Source organism: Trachurus japonicus, chromosome 14, assembly GCF_045865225.1.
Source record: "Trachurus japonicus isolate A0001 chromosome 14, Traja_1.0".
Taxonomy (NCBI): Eukaryota; Metazoa; Chordata; class Actinopteri; order Carangiformes; family Carangidae; genus Trachurus; species Trachurus japonicus.
Genome location: NC_140920.1, coordinates 10,743,949 through 10,771,551, shown reverse-complemented (window position 1 = coordinate 10,771,551; position 27,603 = coordinate 10,743,949). Strand labels below are relative to the sequence as shown.

General features: G+C 43.0%; 1 protein-coding gene across 5 annotated transcripts in view; it reads left to right on the top strand.

The window, feature by feature from the left end:
• The window catches only part of specc1 (sperm antigen with calponin homology and coiled-coil domains 1), a 75,612-nt gene that overhangs the window by 16,122 nt on the left and 31,887 nt on the right, over nucleotides 1-27,603 (top strand). For 2 of the 5 annotated variants that reach the window (XM_085797462.1, XM_085797464.1), the window contains exons 2-4: nucleotides 3,048-3,228; nucleotides 3,357-3,492; nucleotides 24,861-26,413. In XM_085797462.1, the coding sequence (XP_085653588.1) occupies nucleotides 3,073-3,228; nucleotides 3,357-3,492; nucleotides 24,861-26,413 (1,845 nt within the window). In that variant the 5' untranslated portion in view covers nucleotides 3,048-3,072. Of the gene's footprint in view, nucleotides 1-3,047; nucleotides 3,229-3,356; nucleotides 3,493-11,661; nucleotides 12,174-24,860; nucleotides 26,414-27,603 lie in introns of those variants that run through there. The other 3 variants (XM_085797465.1, XM_085797463.1, XM_085797466.1) reach the window with 3 other exon arrangements.

The window sequence follows — 27,603 nt, the reverse complement described above, 5'->3', positions numbered from 1 at the left end:
GGTTTGGTTTGACATCTGTCCTATTTTTGCTGACCACAGTTCCTGTGCAGGTTGCACCTTACAATGATTATACTGTGATATAATCATCTTTTTTTATAGTAAAAACATAAATATCACTTCTTCATTGAGGTAAATGATGGGATTTGTTGTTGTGATTGTTTCTATATCTGTTCACTGTGTATGCAATGAGGCAGTTACTCCTAAATTAAAGGGTAGAATAAGAGCAGTGTGTTGTAATGTCAGTTTTGGTTTGTTTTTAACATCTGGGCTTGAAGCAAATTTCCAGCTTATATCACTGTTGATCTTGGTTATGAAAACGCATCATTCTTTCCCTCGGGGTTGTCAGATCCGATCAGGTGACATGAAAGAGACTGTTTTAACCTGACTCGAACTGATAACCGTTGTCAGTTGGTATTGAATCCTCGTGCTTTCTGCTTATCTCATCGCAGCAGTCTGGTCCAGCAGCAACTGTCAGGAAGAGAAACTGTACGTCTCCAGTTCAGCCTTAACATTCAAGCTCCTGTTCTTGGAGGCAATGTAATTAAGGCAGACGTAAACCCATTACTTATGATGGTGGTGGCTAGAAATTACATTTGCTTTTTCTATTTTAGTGTTTTTCAAAGCAAATTCCATATGTATGTGTTTAAAGCGCGTCATCGCCCTAGTTGTTACTTAACCCTGAAGCGCAGTAGAAGTGGGTGAATGCTTGTCATTTTTGTCAGGTGAGTTGGCGTTAAAAGGAGAGATACCTGGGTCCCACTCTCTGTCTCAATTCTAGTTCAAGTTTAAAATGCAACCCTGTTGTTGCGTGACTCTGAAAGACATTTTGGTTTCATAACTAGGTCGCTCTAAAGTAAATGGGGACACACTTCTGGCTCCTGAGAGTCTTATCTCTGCAGAGGAAAATAGAAAGGTCGTATTTGCATAATTGAGTCCTGCAGAAGTCCATAAAAAAGTTGTATTAGACTTTTCATTCACAGGCTTTTGTGTTAATTAATGTTTCAAATGTACATAACATTTTGCAGTTGCTTGATTTAAATTAGTTCCATAAAAACATTTGGTTGTAGCTCAGTTCCCTTTCTCTTTCAAAAATGAAAATAATATAGCCTCAGGGGTGACATCCTCAATTTTTGCCTCACTTCCTGATTTAGCCCACGGCAGAGATGAGAGCAGGTTGAGAAGCAGGTCAGACACGTGCTCACTCGGCAACGGCAACGGCCAGTGACGCAGCCGTGAAAGTTGATCTAAACAGAAGCGAGCCATGGCAGCTGAGGTGTCGGACTATACCCGGCCGGCCGGGCAGCTAGTCACAGGATCTGGCCTAGGGAGGTCTAAGTATCATATGATGGAGGCAGCAGGGAGACACATGCTCTCCTACAGTACAGTGTGTTTCTGATCAGATAAGTCCTCAAGCACCCACACGCATTCTCCAAACCTGGGCACCATGTGTTGGGAATGTTTTACCAGTGAACATCCTGTTTATATTAGAGAGGTAGCTCATGACCACACGGCTCCCAAGATGTCACACCAGTGGTCAATGCGGGTTTTTACTGCTGCATCACCTGTCCTACTTTACACACGTTTCGAGCAAAAAAAGTATAAATAGTTCAGATGAGAGCGCTGAAACGGCCTTGTCCTGATTTAACTTGCGTACATGCATTGCAGAGGCCGGAGGATTTCCCTGTGTTTGTCAGAGGCAGAGCATCTGCTTACCTCAGCTCTGATCAATGAATCAGCCGCTCCACTGGGAGTTACAGAGCTTTTTACCAGTGCACTCTCTCCTTGGTTGAGTGCACTCTCCACCATCCCTCCATTTCCTACTGCTACTCTTTGTCCAGATGAGTGCATTTCCGTCTGGACATCACTCATCGTCTCACCTTTAACAGTCTTTTGTAACCGCATCCTGTTGGAATAGGAAAAATGAAGCCATTAATGCACGATGTCTTAACTATACCTCTTATAGAAGAACCACAGTGTGAGTGTAACTGGCTGCAGACTTTGTGTGGAAATCATGCTGTGTGCTGGTCAGTGCTGCTGTTGTGACCAAATCAGATAAGAGATTTTGTTCTCTCCCTCTCCTTCCTCTTGCAGCACAGTTCAATGGGGGCTGCTACTGAATCAACCCCAGCTGCCCTCAGAGGCGGCTCTTTGCTTGTATATTTTGGAACAGCCACAAATGCCACCAGACAGTTTATGCAAAATGTTCTTATTCACACAAAGAAAAGCTGCTGCCTGCATGTTGTTCTGTGCTTCCCCTGCAGTTATTTGCTATTTCTGGAGAAAAAATAATCTCTTGAGTCTGATACACGGCTAAATGTTTTATTCATTATGTAGTTATCATGAAATACTTGAGCTATTCTGTTTTTGTTTGGTACATCTTTTTGTGAGTTGATGCTTCTGGAAAATATTTAGCTCTACACTGCCCCTCAAAGGAAATGGACAGAAAGTTGGGATTTGTTTAAAATTGATCATGTTTAATTTAATTTAAATTAAAGGCTGTAGAAAGTTATATGTGGGTGAGGACAGATTTTATTGCAGTTTATTGGTAAATTTGCAAGACAGATGTCATTTTTACATCATGACAGTCATAGTGACATGTTTCTTTGGCCGTTGTTGGTTTCTTTTCTTTTTTTTAACTCTTTATTTATCCAGGGGTGGTCTATATATCCAAAAGAAAAAAGATCATAAACAACACATCAAAAACAGTCTCACTCATTGGCCAAATAAGCATTAAGCAGCCATTTCTGCCAACGTTTTTCCCCCAGGTCTTTCTGGAGTCGGATTGAGTCATTTGCTTTGGGACATGCAGTTGCTTTACAATATTAACAATATCTGTGGTTGGGGCATTTTTCTGGAGCCAGCATTTTGTGATGGCCTTTTTACTTGCAGCTAGCAAGACCCTAAGAAGATAGATATCAGTTTTATTCACTCCATCCAGCATATTTCCAAGATAGAGAGTTGTGAATGATACATTATTGAATGTATGTTTCTTGAGGGTTTTTAAAGAAAAAAAGTTTGATAATTTATGATTTTATGATTTCTTCCAGGTGTAGTTAGAAGACAGAGGCAGTCATGCTAAAAACGGGCACCACCAAGGTGGGGCTGCCCAAGCCGGGACTGCAGGAGCGAACCAGGCAAGGCTCCCTGGTGTCCTCGTCCGCCACCTCCACAGCTGTTCGGACCACCAGATCCTCCAGCCTGCTCGCCTCAGACCAGCGCCTCAGCAGGGTGAGTTACTTACAAGCACACTACAGGAATCTACCACTAAATAATGTAGTTAACTCTTTGACAGTTGAGATGTCCTGAGTACATTATTAGACTCATGATGTTGGTATTAACAGCAGTTGTGTTTCTAGCTGAAAAGAGCCAGCAGCGACGATGCCTTGACGAAGCCTGCTCTGGGATCTGCTGCCTCCGGCTCCCGGATGAAGAAGACAGTGACCACAGGAGCCATCTCTGATCTTCCCGAGGCTCGTCCTCGCAGCACATCTGGTAAGGGACAACAACTCTTATCAGACATCTTGACAAAACTAGTTTTATAGACTTGATATGATGAGAAGAAAAAACTGTATAATGCTCAAAAGCAGAGTAAAGAGCTGTAAACTGACTAGATGTAATCTGTACATTATGTCAGGGCTTATAAATTGTAGTAAATGCCACTAACCACATGTGGCCACTAGAGGGCCACAGCACCTCACCAAAGCTATTGGTGGTTAACTAGCGGCTTGATGCAGCTGAGACACTTCTCTTTACACGTCTCTCTTTTTTTCCCTGTGTCTCTTTCTTCTTGTTTGGTTGGCACTGGTGTGGCGCAGGTGTCTGAGGTTCTTTGGTCTCTGGTTTTGGTCCAAAACTGAGAGACTGGGTGCATTCATAGTCTGCGCTTTAGTCAACATCTGCTCAGCCCTGAGAACAGCAGGATGTGTTTTGGATGACAAATGAGGAAAAAGACTTTTTATCCAAGTTCAAGAGATGGAAAATGGTGTTGGTGGGGTTATTGACCGGTCTTTCAGTCTTTACTTGCTGAGTGTGTGTATGTGCCTGTACTTTGCATGTGCAGTACAGTAGGTGTTGATATGTTTTGGTTTGGCTTAGAGTACTGTGTTGTTGTCTGTGCTGTTCAATCAGGAGTTACTATTTGCAGAGAAACAACTCAAATCTCTGAATGAAAGGAAATCATCTGTGGCTGCCTGCTTTGTTACGACATTCACACCCATAAATACTGTGTATCTTTTTTAGATAGACCTTAAAATTGCACTTCACCATACAGTGCCTGCAAGAGAAGAGAGCATTTCATTCTAAAAACTATTTGTAACACATTTCATCTACCAAACTGGGCAAGGAGAACCAGTTATTATCACATTTACAGTATTTTGTGTTAAGTTTAGTCATGTGAAAATGTAGATATTATTTTGGGTACAAACATTTTGTTCATCATAACAATGATGAAAAACTTAGTGTGTTTCATGGTAAACAAGGTGTAATATTTACATTTGGCCCAACATGAAAGAAGCTTTCATGGGAAGTGTCTGATGTACTGCACCCCCTCCTCATACTTTAATTCACTTATTATGTAACCGAATCCCATGCAGCTGTCTCATTCTGTACCAACCTAACCATACCTCACAACACTTTTCCTGATTTTACTTTAAAGTTCGAGATTTATTGTGAATGTAAATGTGTAAAGCACCTTTTAAATCTAATCATTGTATGAACATACTGTACACAGCTTCAGCTTTTGTCTATTGTTCTCAAGCACCTTCCCTTTTTACCATACAATGTGTGATAACATTTTTTTTTTAATCCAAACCAAGCAACAAAAATATCATCTTTGAACAGACATGTCTGATCTTTTAGTTCACGTCTAGCTGAAACGTCATAGACATGAAAAGGATAGGCAGATGGTGATTCACAGTGCACTCTCCTCAGCAATGATTTATCATTACTTCCACCTGCGTTCACTCAAGTCGCTGTGAGAGTCCCTGAGGTGAGAAGCTTTCATTATTGCTCTGTTTATATTAACTCCTGCTCACCTGGATGTTCAAGCATTTGAGGATGTAAAGGTTTGCAGGAAAAGTTAAAAAAAATCCATCATTTAAGTATATGAAGTAATTCAAGCAACATTATGGACTCATATGAAAGGCAAAAGGTGGATGCAGATACTTGACGCGCTGGATGTATGTGATGGTTTGACTCATATGGAACAAAAACTGCATCATATGTAAACGACATGCTGCTGCTGTTGGGGATTTGTTGTCCATGATATTTGTGTTCATTTCCTATGACTGAATCACAGACTTTGTTTTCGTAGCTTTGCTTTGTCTTTGAAAACACCAGCATCGCCAGCAGGACGTTGTTGTCATGATAAAACAGATTAATAGAGCAACTAAGGATTGCAAAACTCATATTGCATGTAGGACAGGTGGTTGATGATGGTGATGATAATGATGACAATGATTATAACTTTTATTTTTATAGCGCCTTTCGTAACTACTGTACGGAACAGAAGGAAATAACAAGGTATACTTAAAACAATAAAACTGTTATTAAAATAATAAAAAATTATAGAGGAATTTTTCAGGAATTTGGTTGCAGTGATTCATGTTGTTCACAGCACACCCTTGGAAAGTGAGAGGCTTAGCCGTATTTGTTTGTAGGGGCCCAGTGACACAGTGTGTGGATCCTGTGCTCTGGTGAAACTCCGTCTTCAAAGGGCAGCTGTGTTGTGCTGAAGAAAAGATAATTGAATTCTACTTAACAAAAGACTCCGAAGGAGCCGAGAAACCCACGGCCAAGCGAGACTTTCGGCTCTTTCAAACACAATTAGACCATGATCAGCTTTCACTGGATGGGGCTCTAATTAACCAAAGTTTGGTTTTTCAAAGTGTTTTCACACCCAAGGACAAGAGCAGGTTCCCCTTTTGTGCTGTTCATGATATATTCATTACTCTAAACGTCTGGCCTAGTTTTGCTAGCCAATCTCCGATAACCATCCCAAAGCTGGGGAAGTCTGGTAATGTTAGATAATTATTTGTTAGAAAATAAAACACTCTTTAGAACAGGGGAGAGATTTGATTCTGTTTTGTAGCCGCATTTTGTATCAGGCAGAGTGTGAAAAATATGCTGAACCTTTCAAGTGTAGCTTGTTTAGCATTCCCTTTGCTGCTTTTAAAGGATGTTTATCATCACTGCAGCTGCTAAATCATCATCATGGTGAGTTATTTGTTTTTCCCAAAAGAAAATATGTAATCCTCTGCTTTTTATCTTTACAAAAAGTAAACCAATTTTATTTACTTTTACGCACAAAATAATAATTTTTTAAAAAAAGTGATTTGATCTCATCAGATATATTTCATCTAAAGTCATTTGACTGAATTTACAGGTTCTCACTTCATATTTACACATAGTACTTATTGAAACAGCTTCAAGCATGTACCAACAGGCATTTCTCATCCATGCATATAGCACTACCCTATACATCCATGATAAGATCTAGGGTGTCAACATGATCCCATCACATCGTCCACCTGTGCTGGGACTCAGGGAAAAGTGCGTGTCAAGATATATGATGACAGATAATTAGTGGATATGTTGAACAGGTCATAAAAACCAAGCTAATCAGCAAGTGGAAAATCACATTAGACAGCTGAAAGAGCTGTGATGGTTTATCATGCACGCAAGCGCCTACAGTACAATCACCATTCAACCTGCTGCCCTCAGCTCTGAATTACTGCTCCTGACCTGAGAGCTCTGCTAAAAACGTCCACACAGGGGAAATGTCATCATTTGAATACAGATTGGGGTGGTGATCTGTGGCATTTTGAACTCTTTGAGATGTTGTGCTCTCTGAGAGAAATATCTTGAGTTGTTTCTTGTTTTTGTTTATTGATGCAGATGGGAAGAAAACATCTCTCTGAAGAGGATTTAGTTTTTCGGATGAAAAGAATACTAATAATAATCACAAAAAAAATCCAAAATTTGCATCGTGACATTTTGGAGCAAACATGTTCACTGGAATCCAGAGATTTGTCTTCAGGCTGGTCTTGGAGAACAGGTTGATCGTGAACAGATGCACTTCTCCTTCTACTGTAGTTGATCTATGACTTTACTCGGTGACAAGAAGCAGTCAGGACTGGGCTCTAAGGCACAATCATCATACCTGACAGGCAGTAATTAAGTATTTTCTCTGCGGCCATCAAAGTACATTATGTGACATGACAGGATCTTTACAGAGCGATAAAGTTGTATGGGGATAGACACATTACCAAGCAATGCACCATATTTTTAAACCCTGACAAACGATGCACTCTGTGCAACACCAATGAAATGAAATTAATTTTATCTTGTTTTGAAGTGTAATTCTTCCCACATCCCATTGAGCATATCAGTGCTAATTAAATGTAGGGATATGGAGGCTGCAGTGGAGAGATGCAGCATTTGTTTCTTCAGAACTGGGTCAAATGCGCCTGAGATGCTGTGCATACATAGAAAATCAAAGAAACAAACACCGAAGAGGCTGCGTGCGCTAATCAGTATAATTTTGAAATACTGCAACACTTCACAGTTTAGTGCAGCAGTCGGACTCATAAAACTGATCCGTGGTCCATTTTTTCTCTGCATGAAATCAAATGAATTGCCATCTTTATCATGATCTTTGAAGGTATTTTGCACGCTACCTTCTCATTATGAGCTTTGTATTGTGAATAATATATTTCAGTGTTGTCACGACTTATGTGTGATTGTGTTAGGCTGAACAAAAAGATTAAAAAAACCCATCATATTGTAGTTATCTGGACAGATGTTGTGATTTGCATGATCTAGGGTGTGTCCCAAACAACCATGTTCTTTAATATCTAGAGAATATCATTGGTAGACTGAGGCATCTCGCTAGCACTCTGATGAACTGATGGTCTGTCGTGTCACAAAACTTTATTTAAATCTGCCCCTCCAATTAGGATGCTGCTATTGAAGGAAATATATAGTGAAGCATAGTTACTGTACTTCGCCAAAGGCCACAGCCACAGAAAATGGCAACATAGACACATATGCACACACAGCATTGGCTGAAAAGACCCCCAGCTGACAGCGTGACCCCACCTTCGCCTGCCCTCACAGCATGCCATACTAATGAGTCAAAACTGTTATTTTTGCTAATGGAGTCTCGCCCCTATCCCAGTTGGCACTTTACCAACTCTACTGTGCTGTCAGACAACGGGTTAAAACCCAGCCTCGTCCTGATGACTTATTTAAAACGCCTCATCAATAATTTAGAAAAGCTTTCACTTGGAGAGGAGTCCCTGTGGAGAGTGCGAAGAGAGGAGACAGAAGGAGATAAGACTGTCCTGCTCTATAAATAAAAAGCCCAGTAGAGGTGACTGCAGGCCATAACTTTATAAACGGGCCCGCCCTTCATTGACAGACGCTTTCCTTCACCTTTGTTCCGTCTGTGCTTTCACATTGATCGTTAATAGGAGCGTTAAGCTTTTAGGTAAAAGTCCTTCAGCGACTCTTTTCCATCTTGAAGTCACTGAGGTGACTGCTGAGCTTTTTTTTCATTTTTATTATTTCACAGTTTATATTCAAATCGCACTCCTCCACCCCAGCTGATACTTCACTCTCTGCAGCACAAGAGCAAACAAGTATCTGATGCTAAATTAAGCCGGAGCATTGAAGGATTGTAGCTTTCTTCCCTTTTCGTATAGCGTATGATGCCATGATCCATCTAAGTATATTCGGCAGCGTCTAAGTGTCACTTCCCGCCTCAAGGTAAAAGTCGAGAACAAACATGTCGAGTCTCTGACAAGAGTTTGCACATTTGAAGAGACGTGCATCTGTCAGTGTCGGTGTGTCTCTGCTACACAGTGTCATCCTCCTGAGTGGCATGTGTCGGTGTAACACTGTCACTTCATAAATCTCACTTAAGGGTTAGCCGAGCATTACCACGAAGCACTCTCATGCCACAGTGTTCCTCTGACTGCCCTTTCTGCCGGTGGTAGACGTGGAATAATGACACGTTATGATGAGACAATGCTTCATCAGCCTCCACTACTTATGGCATTATCGTCATATATATCATAGTTGAGGTCGGAGAGATGCGTGTTATTTGCTACATGCAGATGCGTTAAGGAGGGGGCTGGAGTTTCTTTCTGCTGTGTCATTCCCTAAAAAGCCTTCAGCCAAACACAGGCCATTAATTTTGAACTTCCAGCCGCTGCTGGATGAGAGGTCTGTTGTCAGTGAGTGATGGACTAGAGGCTCCTCACAGACTGTTACTGCCATATGGAAGGTTTGCGAGCCACACCAGATGACTTTCCGTTCGCTGTATATCATATCCACAATAGAGTCAGTTCATTTTTGGGGGCAGAAGTACGGTGTCGGTGTCGGTGGGTATATGATGCAAATTTCAGTTGACCTTTACAGTCTCAGTCAAGGATAGGCACAGCAGAGACACAAAAGGCAAGATGGGAATATTATGGACCCAGCGTGTGTGTGAGTTTTACTATGCAGAGCTCAGACTCCAGACAGCAGTAATGTGGTCCCAGCAGGGCCCTGTCTGTGTGTGTCAGTGTTTGGGAGGCAAGAGGAGGCAGAAGTATGGACCTTGAGCTCCTCTATCTGTCAGATGAATTAATCAAACATGGCTCAGTCCAGTGGGACGACTCAACCTGCATAAGCACTCAGCCATGGCAGACGCACACTAGCACAAAACAGTAAGAGGACGCGTACATGCTTACACATGCAGATAGACGCGCAGAAATATGCATGCAAAATTACACATAATGCCCTCCCCTGTATACTCGACGACATATATACAGCATGATAGTGTCCTCTTTTCTTTATTATGCATGCAGCGTAAAAAGGATTATGATGAACAGGAATAGCTTCACTCCTACTCAACACAGTGCATCTACAGGGTTTGCCTCAGAGGCTAGAATTAGCACTGTATCCACAGTTCTTGCATCAGCTCAGACATAAACACACCTGGTCCCCCTTTTTTTTTTTTTTTTTGTAAAGGTTTGTTGACCAGAGTTTTGGCATCAAGTCTCACTCCTCTCTTGAGAAGCTGGTGACCCCAGCGGTCCCCTCAACATGCGAGCCGGAGAGAATGAGTCCTGCCAGATCTTGAAAGAGGCCTGTATGGCTCACAGAGATGGGCGTCCTGTGGTGAGGAGAACATTCTTAGCTGGATTACAGACATGTTTGTTTACCAAGGTGGATGTGCTGCTCCGGGATGAGGGGAGAGGAGAATATTAAGAGAGGAGGAGGAGGAAAGTCTAACAGTTCATATGAAAGGCTTGGAAGTGGTCATGTACAGTATCGATATCAAAGGGTTTAATATTCAACCTGATGTGGGTAAAATCATGCAGCAAACTAGACCTCCTTTACAGCTGCTGGAGATTTTTTTTTTAAAGGGCTTTTCTAGCTGGGGCTTTAAAGTATTTTATGCATCGAATAATACACACTGAGCCAAAATGCAGCCACAGCTACAAATTCATTTTTCTATTCCCATGTTTCCTCTCAGCAGTGAGCGGCGAAAGAAAAGAAGGTGGTACTTCTGAGCTTATGCAACATAGATGCTCATACAACTAAAAATATCAGCGCCGATCTGTAGCAGGTACGCCTTTTGAAAAATTCAGGATGCGGTTAAGATGATTTTTAATTTCTAATAAAGAGCTTTGGTAATGATTAATGACTGAACAGGTTTGAATTCTGACCGTCACAGCGCCATGCTGTGTCATAGATCCATCCATCCAAACAGTTTCCTTCAGTTACTGCTGTTTTTAATAACAATACATTTATAATCTTGTAGTGTTGTGTAACTTGGTATACTTATACTATAAATGATTTTATAAGGATGTGTTTAATAATCTTTAACAGCTATCTTCCTGTAGTGTAAAACTGTAGCTTATGTTTTGGCTCACACATGCTCCGACCAAAACAACAGTGAAAAACCAAACCAAAAAACTGCGAATATTTGGGATCCTAAAAGAAAATGACAAGTCATTCTCCCTCCCAGCGTGGTTTTCTCCCTGTAGCTCCTGCCATCATAAATATTTAACCTCTGCATATTGTGAATGAGAAAGCAAAGGACAGAAACAGAAAATAACAAGCCATCTACATACTAGCTTCACCCAACCTAAGCAGCACCACCCCGTCTTTAAACACATGTCGACGCACTCGCATGCTATCGTCCCCTGCTGCGTCTGCTGCAGGGGAAATGGTACAGAGAGCCTCAGGTGGCCTCTGATCTCCAGCTCCTCTCCCCCGTCAATGACACAGACATTTGTTGGGAGATGGCTGATGTGACTCTGTGTGGAGGGGGGGGAGCAGCAGGCATGGGTCCCAAGCTGCAAGTTCAGCTGAAGCGAGGGGAGGGGAGGGGGGAAAAGAAAATAAGACAAGAGCTGCTCTGTCACACTCTGCCAAAAATACAAATCGTGCCTTTCCTTTCCTCGTGCTCCTCTTTCCTTCCTTTCTGTCTCCACCCTCCTTTCAGTACCAGTGAGAGGAACGGTTCATCTCACTATTGTTTAACTGGTATTGGTGAGAGTAAACTGGCTGGCAGCAGAGGGAGGAGGTGTGTTAATGTGTGTGTGTATGAGTGTGTGTGTGTGTGTGTGTGTGTGGCCTGGGAAGCCACTCCTCCTCTGAGCTGATTCCAGTCATCACAGCGATAATGAAGTGAGCACGACGCCGCCTGCCTGCCTGCCCGCCCGCCCGCCTGCCAGTGTGACATACTGTCACTGTTCTGGAGGACACGCACACTCGCACACATTCACACACATTCATACACACACACACAGTCATTCACTGACAGGACACGCAGCCTGCCTCCTCCTCACACATGCTCTCTCACACACACACACACTCACACAGTCCTGGGAAGGAGTGGGGAAGAGAAAAGAAGACCATAAGGAAGGAAGAGGAGGAAGAAGAGGAAGAAGGAGAATTTTATATCTCATGGTTTCCTCTCTATGTGACTGACCGCCATTCGGCTGTGGGTGCTGAACAGAGACAACAACCCTGACACTTGCGTCCACACACACACACGCACACATCCCTCCCCCGTAGCCACGGATTCTTGGATTAGTCCGCCCCGGTGCGGAGTGTGGGAGTCGCGGAGTGGACCAACATGGGGAACCAGGCGGGGAGACAGGAGGAAACGGAGTCAGGTCTGCTTCTGTTGTATCGAGGTTTTTTTTTCCTCAGCATCTCTTCTCCCTCTTTGTGTCTGTCTGTCTCTGTTGATGTAAAAGGGAAAGACATTTCATTTGGTAAACACAATAGGTGTGAGCTTAATCTCCTGTCATGTCATGTCTGAGAATATCTCTGACAAGACAAGTCCTGACTAATGAGAACTGACTGAGATGTGCACCAACAGAGCTGACTGACTGATGAGTAGTGATTAATATGCCCCGGAGCTATAGAGGCTGTTTAAACGGGTCAGAAGAAAAAGAAGTTGGTTATTCTGCTCTGTTCTCCTGCCACTAATTGTGCGAGCGTGTCGACGTGTTGATATGGATCTAGTGTGTTGTGTTTCTCTTTTTTTCTGCGTGTGTATGTGTGTGTGTGTGGATATCAGGCAGAGGGAAAGTGCTGAGTGAGTGGCTGCCAGTGAGCATGAGGGAACCTGCTGGAGGAGATGGTATCATCAGTCTCGTAGCGCACATCCCTCCGCTGCCCCCGAGCTCACTGCGCCGCTCTGTAAGATTTCCATTTCAAAGTAGCTCTGATCTGCACTCAGCAGCAACTTCACACTCATCCAAAGACAACCCAGCCCTTGTAACCTCTCTGATTTTCTTAAACAAAACAATCATTTGCATCTTAATGTGTGTGTATGTGAGCAGATCCTCCTCATAATACACCTACATACTGTATAAAGAGCTTCATCATGTAGTTCTGCTGTTATGTGATGATATTTGTGTGTTTTTATCCCAACAGAAATAGACACTAAATAGACCAGAGCCAGGTGGCAATGTACATGTACATGCACACACACACACACACACACACACACACAAATAGTGGAGTATTTTATCAGTGGTGGGTGTTTAAGCTGTATCATTTCATAGCAGTGGCATGTGTTGCTTGAAGATAGAGCACAGTGGGCTCAGATTGGAAGGCATTGGTTGCAAGCTGCTGCATGCTTGGAAAGATTAGCTCCCCCCAATTTCTTCTCCGTGCACACACACATACACACACAAACACACACATGCAGCATACAGAAGATTGTTGATTGCTGAGTCAAAAAGTAGGAAGAAAGCTAGCTAATAAGACCTTCTTTGATGTCACTAATTATTCATAGTTACTGTGCAGCAGCATTCGGTCCTTGTTGTTGAATATTGCTCTTGGTACAAAATAATAATGACACTGGTGTTGTGGAAGTATGTGGGGTTCAAAAAGAAACGATTCTTTTCTCTGTAATCAATCACTGTGTCCCAGGCTATGAAAAGTATAAAAAATCTGCTTGGTACAGTCCTCCATGACCCTTGTTCCAACTTCCCACATGAGCCTCCATTACAAAATGAAACAGTCAGCAATACTGTGTTAATTGATTCACTTTTATTTATATACAGTAAATCCACTCTCAATTTTCCCAAACGAGTCTCTAAAGTAAATGCGGATTGATCGATAAACGACTTGATTTCCATTATGCTCACTCGTGACATAAAGCTGTGGGTTTTTCACTGCTGAGGCCAAGAGCACAGAAGCCCTTGACTCTGTTTTACACAAGGTAGACCTGTAATAATGGGCAAAAGGACTTGTAAACCCTCTTTAATCAGAGGTTCATTATCTTGCTTCTCTCTGATGTGCAGCAATGTGGTGATGGACAAGAACAGAGAAGTTCATGCTCTTCATGTTAGCCTCAGTTTCACCCAGGCTGTGAAACAGAGCCAGCTGAGGTTTGTCAGGCTGTGGGCTTGGAAAGCAGAATAACAGCTCTAGTGCTGGAAGTCGGAAAAGAAATGTGGGAACAGGAGGAACTCGTTCAGCTTTGATTGATGGCATTATCTCTGAAGTGGCAGGCTAAGGAGTTAGCTGTCTGCTGCAGTGATAAGACGCTTGATATCAGCAGCAAAGTACACCGAGGGCTACTACACAGAACCTTCCTGTCTCCCCACTGACTCTCACCAGGAGAGCAGCCAAGACCAGAGCCTGTGGTCAGCATGTTGTCGGCCGCTGATGAATTGTCCGTAAAATATTGTCCAATAACAGCGTGTCTATTTTCAGGGCTCCGACTCAGTCAGTAGGACCAATGAAAACATGTGAAAACACGCTGGTGTATCTTAAAATAAATTGTCCCGACTTCCACATGGTCAAAAATGGGAAATTTCACGCAGTTGTGGTTCTTCCAGAAGTATGATTGGGATGCTTGAAGGTAGCTGTAATGTTTGAGGACGCTGCCAAAAACATGGAACAGCGCAGTGTTTTTCAAAAGAAGGGAATGCTATCAGCGTAGCGGTCAGAGTGTTGTCATTGGAATAACATTGTTCTTTCTGTCCGCTGTTACTGGCGGCACAGCAGCACTGAATTATTATTTTTTATGGGTATTGGACTAGTAGAAAAACAAGCTTGGTTAGCTCCTTAAAGGTTGAATATGGAGAATGCATATTAAAAAGCTATATATTTTCAAAAATAATACTACCACAGTGTGTTTAGAGGGGTGCACAATAAAAGTATTGCTTTTCCAGAAAGAATTATATGTAGTCTGAATGAATTGATTAAAAAAATTTGAAGCTGTTTAATGAAGGTAAAAATGAAACACAAGGTAAATACCCTGCATAGTTCTTCCCTGTGCTACTCTGATCAGGCAGCATCCCTAGCAATGGGCCTGGCAACCGACTGCAGGAATTATTTTTCTGTTATGAAAATATCAGTTTTAAGGACCAAAAACACTGTTCAGGTGTGGATTAAAGGCCCAAACGCACAGAAAAGTATCCGGTTTCAGCCACTTGTGTTCACGTGCGGACATGGTCTGAAAATGAAGACTTTTTCCACAGTATCACTATCTCTTTACCTTTTTAGGACTGTTCTTCATGTTATATGCCCCCCACCGCAGGTGTATTCACCTACTCTTAAAGGGGAACTGTGCAAATCCGGTCGCTTTTCCTCCTGTTTTGCTAACCCTCCTCTCAGCCATGTGCATTTGTTTACAATGAAGCTGGTGAGAAATCAATCAATAGAGTGGTACATAACGTTATATATCATACACGATGTTACTATGTGTATATTTGTGTAGTCTTATCCGTCATAAACAAGAGATAGTGGGGTTACTGGGCACATTTGTGTCGTGGCACTGATCTTGCAAGTTGGTTTTCAGCCAAGAGACGCTACGTGGAAGACAAAGAGCCTCCATTTTCCCTAATAACAAGTTACAAGTCACCATCACAATTACTCCAAAGTTGTTTAATTAAGTTGTAGCATAATTAAGATAAAAATCCTGCATTGTTCCTCTTTAATTAAAGCACTCCTCAGGAGTTTGTGGGCATGTCCAGGCTGTTCTTGACTGACTCTCCTCAGGATCATCTGTTAACTCCCTTGGATTTTTTAGAGTTACACAACTAATGCTTTTGTCACTGCAACTGATGAATGGAATAAATTCCTATCAGAGTTTCACCCATCTGTTGAAGTCAAGGTCTTATTAGCCAGAATAACTGAAAACACCTCTGTGTGTGTGTTGTTTTTTTTTTATTAATATCTGCTTGCTTGCCCTGATAAGTACCACTTCAGTGATCACTAGACAACAGCACCCTGGCCAGTTAAGATATAAAACCATATCTTCATGCTATGCTTCACAGTAGGAATCAATTCTGCATGGCTTCTGCTTGAAGGACTCCTGTGTAAGAAATGTAGCAATATCAGGATCTCTATTTCCCCAAAACCATGGGTGAGTGTTTTACCAGTCATCTTGCTAACATATTTATTACAGCACTGAAAATATAATCCCAACTCCGCCACTTAGTGGAACCTGCTCTCATCATATGATGGTTAAGTTAAGTGCAGCCAAGACCTGTCAATCAGGACACTTCTGGCACTGATCCTGTGTCTGGTGAAACCCTGATTCATTGTGCCTCATGGGAACTGCTCCCATTCAAAGCAGATTACACCACAGTGAGCAACAAGCCAAAGAATGTGGAAGTTTGTAGATTATTTTGCCATCTCAACACACGTATCGGAGCAAATTGACGTAGAGCAGGGATTCAACATGAGGAAATGAGTTTGTCCAACTTGTGATAGCCAGGACACTGTGAGGAAGTTACCTCAGTCATACTTTCCATGGCAGTTCGACGTTGGTTCAGTAAACACACCGGCCGTTCCAGAGCGCTTTGTGTTTGCAGTGCAAGGCGGGTGCTGTTTCAATATCCTGTTTGTGTAACTGGAGACTATAGCGTGAACATCAAAGTTGATTTATTATAACTTGCAGGCCCGAGGTCACAATCATCACTAATTTATGGTAAAGCAACTGTTTATGAAATGGATACCAAAAAAAAAAAAAAAGAAAAACCCACTTGAGCTGGATGTGACATATCAGCCTCTGACTGGGTTCAATATTTATGAAATCAAACTTGTCCTGATGTGGTTATCTGTCAGCAGCTGGCTGTGGTTCATCCTCAAGATGAAAACACAAGCTCACTATGGAGCCCAATGAATGATCATACTACATTAAGTTTGGTTTCATGATCTTGTGATGCAATATCTGAGGACCATCCATCCGTCCACCCACCATTTATTTATTTTTTAATCACAGTGACGCAGAGACTTTTTATGGGGGTGCGTTAAACAGCTAATCAGATTTAATTTTTCATGTAGGGCTCTTTGTGTGAGAGTTCGGGCTGAGGTCAGGTCCTCTCAGGACTGTGTGAACTATCATCTCAGAGTTCACCATATAACTCTGCCTCGCCCAAAACTTTCCCTAAACGCCGTTGTGACTGACCCATTACTGTATAATGGCTCATTCACAACAGCAACAGCCTCATTGTTGACTATGTCTTAAAGTTGTGGTGAAAGAAAAGCGAGCCACTCAAACCTAAATGCTGGTTCAGATTAGGGGCTGATGTTGTTTTGACCTTTTTTTGCAAATCCCTCTCTTCTGCCGCCTGAGGTCAATTCAAGAAAGTAAATCACAAACGCCTAATCCATCCCATGTATTATTTATTCTAAAGGTATATACGACTAGGACGGGAATCACCAGAGGATTAAAGCTAAGTTTAGCAATACTCATTACAACCTGTTACCCATCACACAGACTGATCCTTTAAACCTGCAATCATGTAAAATGGCATATCATTATTCCTTCAGCGAGTGCCGTGTTAAACTGTTTTCCATTTGGAGCGAAAAGCGAGTTGGCCCGCTCATGTGCCGCACTATTGGATGTCTCTGTAGGGTATTGGCTGCATAAGTAGTGTAAAGCGGAGCGTAAGGACACTGTGTTAAAAGTCTTTAGCATGCAGGCCAGTTAAAATGATTCAATCAAAACGATTCAAGGAGCCAAGGAACTGCAGGCCAAGTGGCTCTTTGTGGCTCGCCAGCCCTCATGCTGCACTTTCATGCTGTGGCTGCAGAGGAAGCACAGAGCTGTTCACTTCTCAGGCAGAAACAAGCGGCTCAGCTTAAATACACAATGAAGTCTTGCATACTGTACATCTTTTCTGAAAGGCAGGGTGGAAGGTTTGCTCAGTCAGTTGTCGGCATCATTTGATTAACGCGCCGCCTGCTGATTAGAGAGACAGTGACTTCAGACTGAGTGTGTAAAAGGCTGTTTTACTGCACTCCTGCTTACAGAGGAGTTTGTGAATACTTGATGCTTCTTTTACTGTAGAGTTACATTAAAATGCTGCAGTCAGCCAGTTAATGCTCATGTTTTTATTCAGTTTTTCCTCCTTCCTTCCAACACTTTCCTGTTATTTATCCTCTCCAGACACAAGCAAAATATTTACTTGTCTTTGTAAGTTTGGTTTTTTTTGGTTTGTTTTCTACTGCTATTTAAAGGGATGGTTCAACATTTTGGCAAAGTGGCCCATTGCCATAATCCCTATAGTCTTAATAGTAGGTTCCTTACATTTAATTGTCGGTGCAAGCTATTTTTAGAACGACGGAGCAGAGCCGCGGGCTGCTCAGAGCTAAGCTACGGAGGCTAATGGGATTTCTTGGTGTCCCTCATCAAACTCAGCATATACGAGACGGAGTTGTTTTCGAGGCAAATTCAGAGACTGCTTGCCAAAAAACTGCCCCTGACGAGAACGCACATCAGCTGTTTTGCATGAATTTACCTCGAAAACAACTCTGTCTCGTAACGTTCCGTCATTATCTCATAGCGTGGTGAATGAATTGTCCACAAGAGTGTTTTGGAGTTGTTGGATTCTGTATTTGATGAGTTTGATGAGGGAAACCAAGAAATCCCATTAGCCTCCGTAGCGTAGCTCTGAGCAGCTTGCGGCTCTGCTCCGCCGTTCTAAAAACAGCTTGCACCGACAATCAAAGCTAACGAACCTACTCCTAAAACTGTAGGGATTATGGCAATGGGTCAGCCGTGTGTGGTTTGCAATGTTAGTTATTGCACCAAAAAATTGCAGTTGTGGCCATTTAGCCTGAGGAGAAGTTGTATGTGAATGTGAGGAGTAAAGATGTGACCATGTAAGTGAAGAACATATATAACGAGGCCAATAATGTCCAAATCCAAGAATATGAAAAGTGGTCTGTTTGCCAAAATCAACTGTTGGGTACTTTCTAAAAAAGCAGGTGAAGAAAGAAAACTGGAAATTTAGCAAGTGGCCTGGACGTCTGCATGTCTTCTGGAAGACTAGAAAATCATTTTCATGGTAAATGAAGTTGAACTCCCTCGTTAGAGACAACCAAAAAGCTTTTCAGGGTGATGGAGTATCTGATCTCAGTCTGACTGAGCTAGAGTCCACCAGCTGAAGAGCGAGTAAATGCTTCTGGCAACCGCTGACACCACAGAATATTAAATATAATTTTGTTTGACATTACATGTATTTGTCCAATTACTTTTAATCCCCTTCAGAGCCCAGAGAAGAAAATGTGTAACTGTTTTAGTGACCGATATGCAGGATGTACTGTACAGTATTTGGACAGACAACCTCCTGACTCTTATTATTGCATAACCTTAACAGTATTGCTTTTATTCATTGAACATAATTATGCAGCTATGGCTTTGTAATAATATGCTTGTAGTGTGCCTCCGGTGTTATCTAAATAAGTTACACAGCAGCAAACAAAACCTCCACTGAGCTACTGGCAAACAGGACGATCTTTTGCAATGCTTTAGAGTGGTGAGAGTTTAGCAGAAAAATACAGAGCAATAAACCAAAAGGTTTGACTATTTTTGCTACTTTATTTTAACAGGACATCTCATTGAAAAAAAAATCTCTTACAAGTGACACAACAGCCATACAAACACACCGCATATTAGAATACAGCATAAAACATACAGTACGACGGGTTCAATGAATTTTAAGTTTGTGTATTCTGAGGTGAACTTATCCCCAGTGCAAACAGCCAGTCCAATCCCCTGTGTGGGGAGGCTGTGAAGTCATTTTCCAGGACAGGTGCTCAGTAAATCTCCGGGGCAGGGAGATGCTGAACAGTAGGTTTTTGTTTACACTGCTGACTATTGTAAACACAGACACCGCTTTCCTCGTGTTAAATCCGATTGCCCTTGTTTGACATGCGTCCAAGGAGCTTCTGTTGTGTATTATTTATTTATCACCTTGCGTATGATGTCATGTCCTTGGCCATGAGGACATTTCAGCTACTTTTTAGGAATAATGCTCTCACATGTCTTCTTTCATTGTGGAGTTGTGTACAGTATCTTACTACAGTAGAAGAGCAAATTTATCCTCAACAAGTGGCGATTTAATGTTTTTCAGTGACACATACAGTTTCTGCACCACCCTGGCTAATCTCTGCTCAGCCACTGTGGCCGTCATGGAGCCTCGGCTCCGTCTATCTTCCTCTCCAGTAAGAGGAAAGGAATGCCTGCGAGTCCCGGCGACTGACTGATGGGCGCCTGTTGCTGACCCATTTCATGCCCTGTCAGTCGGACAACAGGAAGGCCAAAACACGGACTGGGTCTCTCTGTCCCTCCTCTCCATTTCCACCTGTCTGAAAAACTGCACAGCACATTTCCTGGAACCCAGAAGGGGAAGACAGGAGGAGGAGGAGGAGGAGCGGCAGTGAGCGAGAGAGATTCCCATCCATAGCTTGTTTGGTGGCGGTGACGAAGCCAGTGCGTCATTTCAGGTGCCAACTCTCTGACACTTGACCACCTGCAGTCATTAATTCATCATGACTCATCACCCGTGACCTTCCTGCTCTGTAAATTGAAGACTCTGTGCACTTTGCTCACAATGCACTCCGTCACCTCTCGACTGGCTGGCAGACTGGCTGCAGTTAACGGGCTGGTGCTGGACTGTGTCCAGCCACATGGCTCTTGCTGTGATTTGAAAGCTTATCTTCATTAGAAAGAAGGAAGCCAGCATAGTGCATTACTGTGATCAGGGAGCCGACTTCCCATGAAATAACTGAATGCCTTTGGATTACTGGAAGTCGGTCTGTGTAATTCAATTAGATGATTAGGTAATGTAAACGACACAATCATTTCATATGCTCAGTTGCCTCAATCAGGTTTATTAAACCTGGCAACAAGCCTGTTTTTGTCACTAAACTGTATAAACAGGCAGTGTAACTTTATAGAAAATATATTGTTATATCAGGTTAAAAGTTTCCTCCAATCAATATTTATTCTTTATTACACGAGAAGAATGAGTGTAAAAGAGTTCCTGAGGCACTAAATAGAAAATAAATTTCTTTTTCATTCATTCATTGGGGATGATTTCCCTCTCTCTCTCTCTGTAAAGCTGGTGTTTCACAGTATTTGCTCCCTGCTATCAATGAGCGCTAGTCTTCTCAGACTGCATGAGGATTTATTCCTTGCTAGAGGAGGAAAGCTCCTCAGTGAGCCGTTTAACTGCCCATTCCACTCCTTTTCACAGATTTAATGCTTCTCAGGGGTGGCTATAAACGGCCCTGGACCTGAGCCGGCCTACATCGAAGACGGCACTAAATTAAGACTGAACTAACTCTTGGAGATTTTTTTTTTTTGCTTTGCTTTGCTTTGATTTGTGAAAGAGAGATTTACACTTGCATGGCTACAGAAGAAATAATTTTCTGTGACAATGATTAAGAAGTGCAGCAGCTCTTGTGCATATCGAGCAGAACCAAAGCAATCTCAAGATGCTGATGACCACACATTTCATTATGTGTTTTTTTTATTTTTTTTATTCCTGCCTCACAAAATTCCCACACTCACTTATGTTGTTTTGGCTCAATCGTTGGACAGTAACTTAATGTGTGAATTTTGTGATAAGGCAGACATTTCATTAGTAACTTTTTTTTTCTTTGGCTGCTGTGTATTTAGTTGGTTTGTATCCGTCGTTAATCTTATCCTCGTTCCCTCCTGGAAGTCTTGAACAGAGCCGAGCAGCTCTGCTACAGCAATTGAAGATTAAGTGTCTCACAGGGACATCCCAGCCATAGTGCTTCAATGAGGGAAAGTCATCTTTCTCCTCTCTTTAATCCACCATCACTGTCCATTTGAGAGCCTGTGTGTATCTCCTCTTGCCCTCTCAGTGACAAATTAAGTAGAATCTAATCTCAGCTCTCTGTCTTGGCACAGCTTTGCCTTTCCTGGCACTGTGTCTGGCAAAGTAGTTGGCATTTGATGATGTCAAAATGTAAGTAATGAATATTCTGCAGCTGCCGTGTTGGTGTTGGAAACGGGTCATGGCTGTATTTTTGTAAGACATATTGCTACACTTGTCAGTGGCAGCAAATACCACCATAAAATCATAAAATATCATGTTTTTTGGTCTATTTTTAATTTAAAATTAATCTGAGGTATCTCATTTTGCCAAAAAGCCGTCAAAAAACGCCTCTCTTTCTGTTTCAAGCCACAATCTTTGGATAAACCTTTCAGATATTACAGTATTTGTTTTTAACAATTAATCTTAACATGATGATGAGAGATTTACTCTCTAGATATAAAAGAAACAAGCTGAGCAAACGTTAACTGCAGCTCAGTTTGTAGCCCCTCTGAGACATCTGTGTCTACCAGACAATGACAGAAAAACACAGATTATTTATTTATTTTTCTTAACGTGAAACTGATTTATTCACTGTTTTTTACTGTTTATCGGTGGTTTGGGATTCAAAATACACAGTAGTGTTGTACTGTGCACCCTCTGAGAACTTCAGATGCTCTGACACAGTCTAACACAAAGCCCATCGATGCTGCGTCTCCCTGGTGTCAAATTTAGAGCTTCTCCATCGGACGCTCTTTTCTATTGGCTTTCTGGGATCCTGCTGTCTTGCATGTGCTGACTTCTGGCATCTGGTCTGGTGTCATTTCTCTGTGCACATTAAGCAGCTGTGGTGATGTCATGGTTAAAGAGGTGGGCGATCTAAAGATGAGTGAGTTCATGGTCTCCATCTGGGTTTTATTCTCAAAGAGCAATAGGAAAACAGAATATGAAGTAACGAGTAATGAGACGTCTGTCCCACAGTCCCAGATCTGGCATCGTGGACTGATCTCGATCTCACTGGACTCCTTTCTCTTCCTAACAAGGACCTTATTGTCCCTTTCATTATTGTCACCTTAAATGAGAATATCACAGTCGGCCATAGAATAGACAACGAGCTGTTACGTTTGTGTCTTTCTTCCTCTGCGCTGTCTTGATGACGCTTCCTGTAGTGCATGTTAAATAATCCCTTTAAACCCACAGTGCTGATTTGGTGTTAACATCTTCCATGTGACAGTACATAATTTAGGAGCTCGTGCTGTCCTCATTCTGTCAGTCATGGATTCATCCTCTGTGAAGTTTTAGAAAAAAGTGACTGTAGATTTTTAATGGCACTCTGGATCTTTGTGAAGTGGAGATTTGTCCAGTGACAAATTCATCTGATTGGGGTAAAGTGCTTCCTTTTGCTAATATGAATTTAAATGTGTCCTTTCAATCCAAGCAGGCCGGACTTCCTTTTTAAAGAGTGGCTTTTAGCTGAGAGTCTAATCTTAGTGACATTCACGGTTGATGGAGGCGTCTAATTCTTCATTTTTATAGCAGCTGATTTCCATGTGTTTTGGTCAGCAGCACAGCAGCATCATAATGACGAATAGAGTTTGGATTTACATCGGCGATCTGACTTTACCTCTCTTACTTGAGGCACCTAACTTTCTCAACCACAGCTGCTGCACACTCTGGGAATTTTAAACGGCTTTGTTCCACAGAAATTGTGCCAATGTTGGCAGCTTCAGCAACAGTCGCCAGTTTATTCAATAAGGGGATCGTCTGTGCAAAGTGCCTATCAATGGCACAGTACTTAAAGAGCCCACAGCGGTATAGGATTTCCATTCCAAACTAGGCCATTTGTTTGTGTGTGTGTGTCCCTGTGCGGTTGTGTGTGTGCCCGTTGCTCAGCATGATGAGTGTCTATCTCCTCACACAGGCTGTCTGTCTAGCCTCTGCTCTGTGGGTTTGATTATGATGTATGCATGTGAGATACACAGTGCCGTCTTTGTCCGTGCGCTGCTTAAGCTGCTTTGTGTACGAATGTGCCACATGCACCGGGACCTTTGTCATCCTTTTGAAAACAAGCAACCCCCTTGTGTCGGCATCCCTGTTTGCTGATGATCTGAAAACAAACAAAAAAATGTTTTCAGGCGGCGCCCAGCTCACGCCAGGCATCGGTCAATACTCCTCATATTTGAGAGGGGTCTGGAAAAGGCTCGCAGCAGCAGCAGCCCACGCTGATGCCTTTTGAAATGCCACAGTTAAGCTCCGCTGTGACAATGAATGACCACAGACGGCAACGGACAGACAGTGCCAGGCACATGCTCTGTTGTCCGAGCAGAGAATATGTGAATAGGGTACAGTGACCAGCAACATGAAACTGCTGAATAATACAAGTGTCTGAATGTGACACGCTGTCTATTCAATTAGTGTCATTACACAGTGTTAACAAATTCATGCTCCCAGCACGTCTGTACACTGAGACCATTAACTTCCCTTTCAGTGTCAAGTCTGTTACAGTAATTCTACTGTAAAAAATCTTTAACACTCCAGTTTACAATTTCCCAATTGTAAACTGGAGTCTGTTTAGCGTCACCACTGGGCAGCTGGACCTTTTATCTAAATGCATATTTCATGTTTCATGTGAATTGAATGTAAATTTATGTGATAATTCACAATGATTGGTCTAAATACAATTGGCATATTAAAAATTTGCGGATAATGTAGCAATATTTTCCATTTGTTACTTACTGTACTAGCAATGTTTTGAGATTTTATCTGTAAATGAATAATCCGATAGTTTCATATTTTTATATTTTGTGTCTCATGAATTAAAACTCAGATAGGCTACAAAAAAAGGTGGAAGCTCATGATGTGATTTGGTTAAAGAAGGTCAAAGTCAGCTTTATTGTCAATTCTACAATATGTACAGGACATACAGAGGATAGAAATTGCGTTTCTCTCAGACCCTCCATGCAGACAATAAACATTTATAACAATCTACAAATCTAAAATACAAATCTCTAGAATATATAGGGAATATAAAACTAAACTGGAAAGAAAAAGAAGATATACATTAAAAAAAAGTAGAAGGTACAATAGCAGCAATACAAGTGAAAATGTATAACAGTAGTGCAAGTGCAAGTTCATATTGCATTTGCAGTTATAAACTACTGTAGGTGGCTTCATGAGCAGTATTGTGAATTGACTATGATAGATTCACTGTAAGTATGTGAACATTGTCTCAATGTGTACTTTTGTTTTGTGTTGCAGGTGCTCAAGCAGCCAAGAAGTCTGGTATCCCAGCGCCTAGAGAAATCTCCTCGACCATGACGAGAGACCGCATCTCTCTGAGGGACCAGCTGAGGAGCTCAAACAGCAAGAGGATGGTTTCCAGTGCCAGCACGTCCAGCCTCTCCACACTGGCAAAGCAGACACGCAGTACGACCAAGACGCGTGCAGATTTGGAGGGTCAAGAGAAGGGTCTTCTGGAGTGCCAGGTGAAAGAGCTGCTGGCTGAGGCCAAGGCTAAAGACTTAGAGATCAGCAATCTCAGGATGGAGCTGCAGCGCTGCAAAGGTAAAGCCTCCACTGCTGCCTCTTCACCCACCAACAACTCTATCTCACGCCAGGAGCCCGCCGCGGACCGGGAGCAGGGACAGGTGGCGGAGGCCCTCGTTGTGGTCAGGGAGCTGAAGGAGAAGAACGGCAAGTTTCAGAGAGAGCTGGCAACGCTCAGGGAGGAGAACCAGGAGCTGAAGGAGAAGCTGCTCAGCTTGGAGGCTTCTCAGCTCTCCAGAACAAGCTCCCCCTCCAAGCCTCTGGTGAACGGCCTGCCCTCAGACTCCAACTCCTCCGCTCCACAACAAGACAGTCTCCCCTCCACCACCACCAGCCCGCTGAAAACCTCCGTCTCCTCCAGCTCTGACATCACCAAGGACTCTCCATCTCCTGACTCCTCAGAGTTTGAGAAGATCCCATCGTGCTCAGAATCGGTGAGCAGCGGCGTCAGCGGTGAAGTCACTGCAACAGCGGCGGTAACCAAGGATGTGTCCGTGCAGAGCCTAACGGAGCAGATTCACAAGATGGAGGAGAGTCACCACAGCACGGCAGAGGAGCTGCAGGCGACGCTGCAGGAGCTGGCCGACCAGCAGCAAGTGGTGCAGGAGCTGACGGCCGAGAACGAGCGTCTGGCCGAGGAGAAGCGGCTGCTGCAGACCTCGCTTCAACAACAGAGAGAACGTCTGGAGGTGCTGGCTCAGAAGAACGAGGCCCTGGCTGTCAGACTCCAGGAGCAGGCCCAGATTCAGGCCCAGAAGGAGGAGGAGCTGGGTAACCAAGGCCCCCGGCTGGCCGAGCTGGAGCAGAGATACAGCGAGCTGGTGGAGAGCTCACGCTTCGAACGGGAGAAGCTGGTGGACATCCAGCAGCAGCTGACGGGCAGCCTGCGGGCTCTGGAGGAGGAGCACCAGGAGGCCCAGGGTCAGGTGCACTGCCTCAGAGAGGAGATGAACAGGCTTCAGGCCCAGCTGGACAGGGAGCTGGAAGCCGGGGGTCAGGCAGCGCAGGCCGCAGAGGAGCAGAAGACGACAGCGGACGGTCTCAGACTGGAAAACAGCAGACTGAAGGCACAGCTGGACATTGAAAGACAAAAGGTGGGCGAACTCAAGGCCATGCAGAGTGCCAGTGACAGCACCGAGCTGCAGAGTCTACTGAAGACGGCCCACACGGAGAGAGACAGGCTGGAGGTGGAGCTCACAGAGCGGAGGCAGGAGCTGCTGCAGGCCCAGGCCGACACCGAGCATGTGCGAGCCACAATGTCCAAGGTAGGGGGGGATGCAAGGTTGCAACTCTGTTTCATGTTTTGTTGCATTAGGAAGTCAGAAACCTCAGAGACCATTAGTTATTTATCACTGAATATAACATATTTGTTTGGAGACCAATGTTGTCAGCAGGTATTTGTTTGAGTTCTCTGGTTAGAGAAAGTTTGTATGGTAAAAACATTTTCCACTTGGTTGCTCTCATTGTGATGCACTAAGTGGTGTGTGTGTGTGTGTACAAGTTCAAGAAGTTTTTGTTATCCTGGTGAGCACATTAGTTGCGTTTTTGACAAAGCTCTCAGGAATTTCCTGAAGAACAATCCCTGCATCCACGTTTACTGTAAACCATTAAAAAAGCAAAGAAAGTTCAGTCATATAAAAACAGTTTTAATGGTTTTTGTTCAGATGTTCTGCCTGTAATGCAGTCATCTAAGGAACGGCACTGAAAGAGACTAAAATGCAGCTTATTTGTCTGGTAATAGTTTGTCGCTAATGATTAAGAAATGTGAGTCAAATCAGCGAGCGTGACATTTTTTTTAATAATTCTTGGATCAATGAATGCGAATACGAGGACACATGGTTTGAGCGCGACCATTAAACAGGGTATCGGTGCTTTTGTTCAGCACCACAGCACATTGACTCATTTTCACTCAAACTGAATTCATATGTTTCTCTCAGTAGTCACTTTGGTTTTCCCCGCAAATACCAGAGAGGTGTAGGTTTTGGGGTCATGTTGCTCCACAGCGAGGCGTGTCACCGTCAGCTTAGCGATGCCGTCATTGTTGAGCTATGACTGCGGTGCCAACAGTAGGGTGGTTCACCAGTGGGTGACCCTCTGACTCACACCCCTGTCCCTCTGCTATATGGGTGTGAGGGCGAGGCCTCTCCATAACTCCACTGACAAACATGTTAATCTATTGGAGCCACATGGTGTCAGTTGGAAATACATCATTTACTTATTTTAGTATATGATGCTCAGAGATCTGCTTTACAGTGTCATCTCTCTGTACAACTGACTGCTACACTGACTTCAGCTTCAATCGTTGGAGCAAATAACACAGTGACACACGGTCCTGAACTCTTATTTCCATGACACCTATTTACACTACGGCCAAACAGTTATTGTCAGACATGGTTGTGTGAGCAATACTGTGTGGGCTCAACTCAAGTATAACTAGTAACTATTGTCATAATTT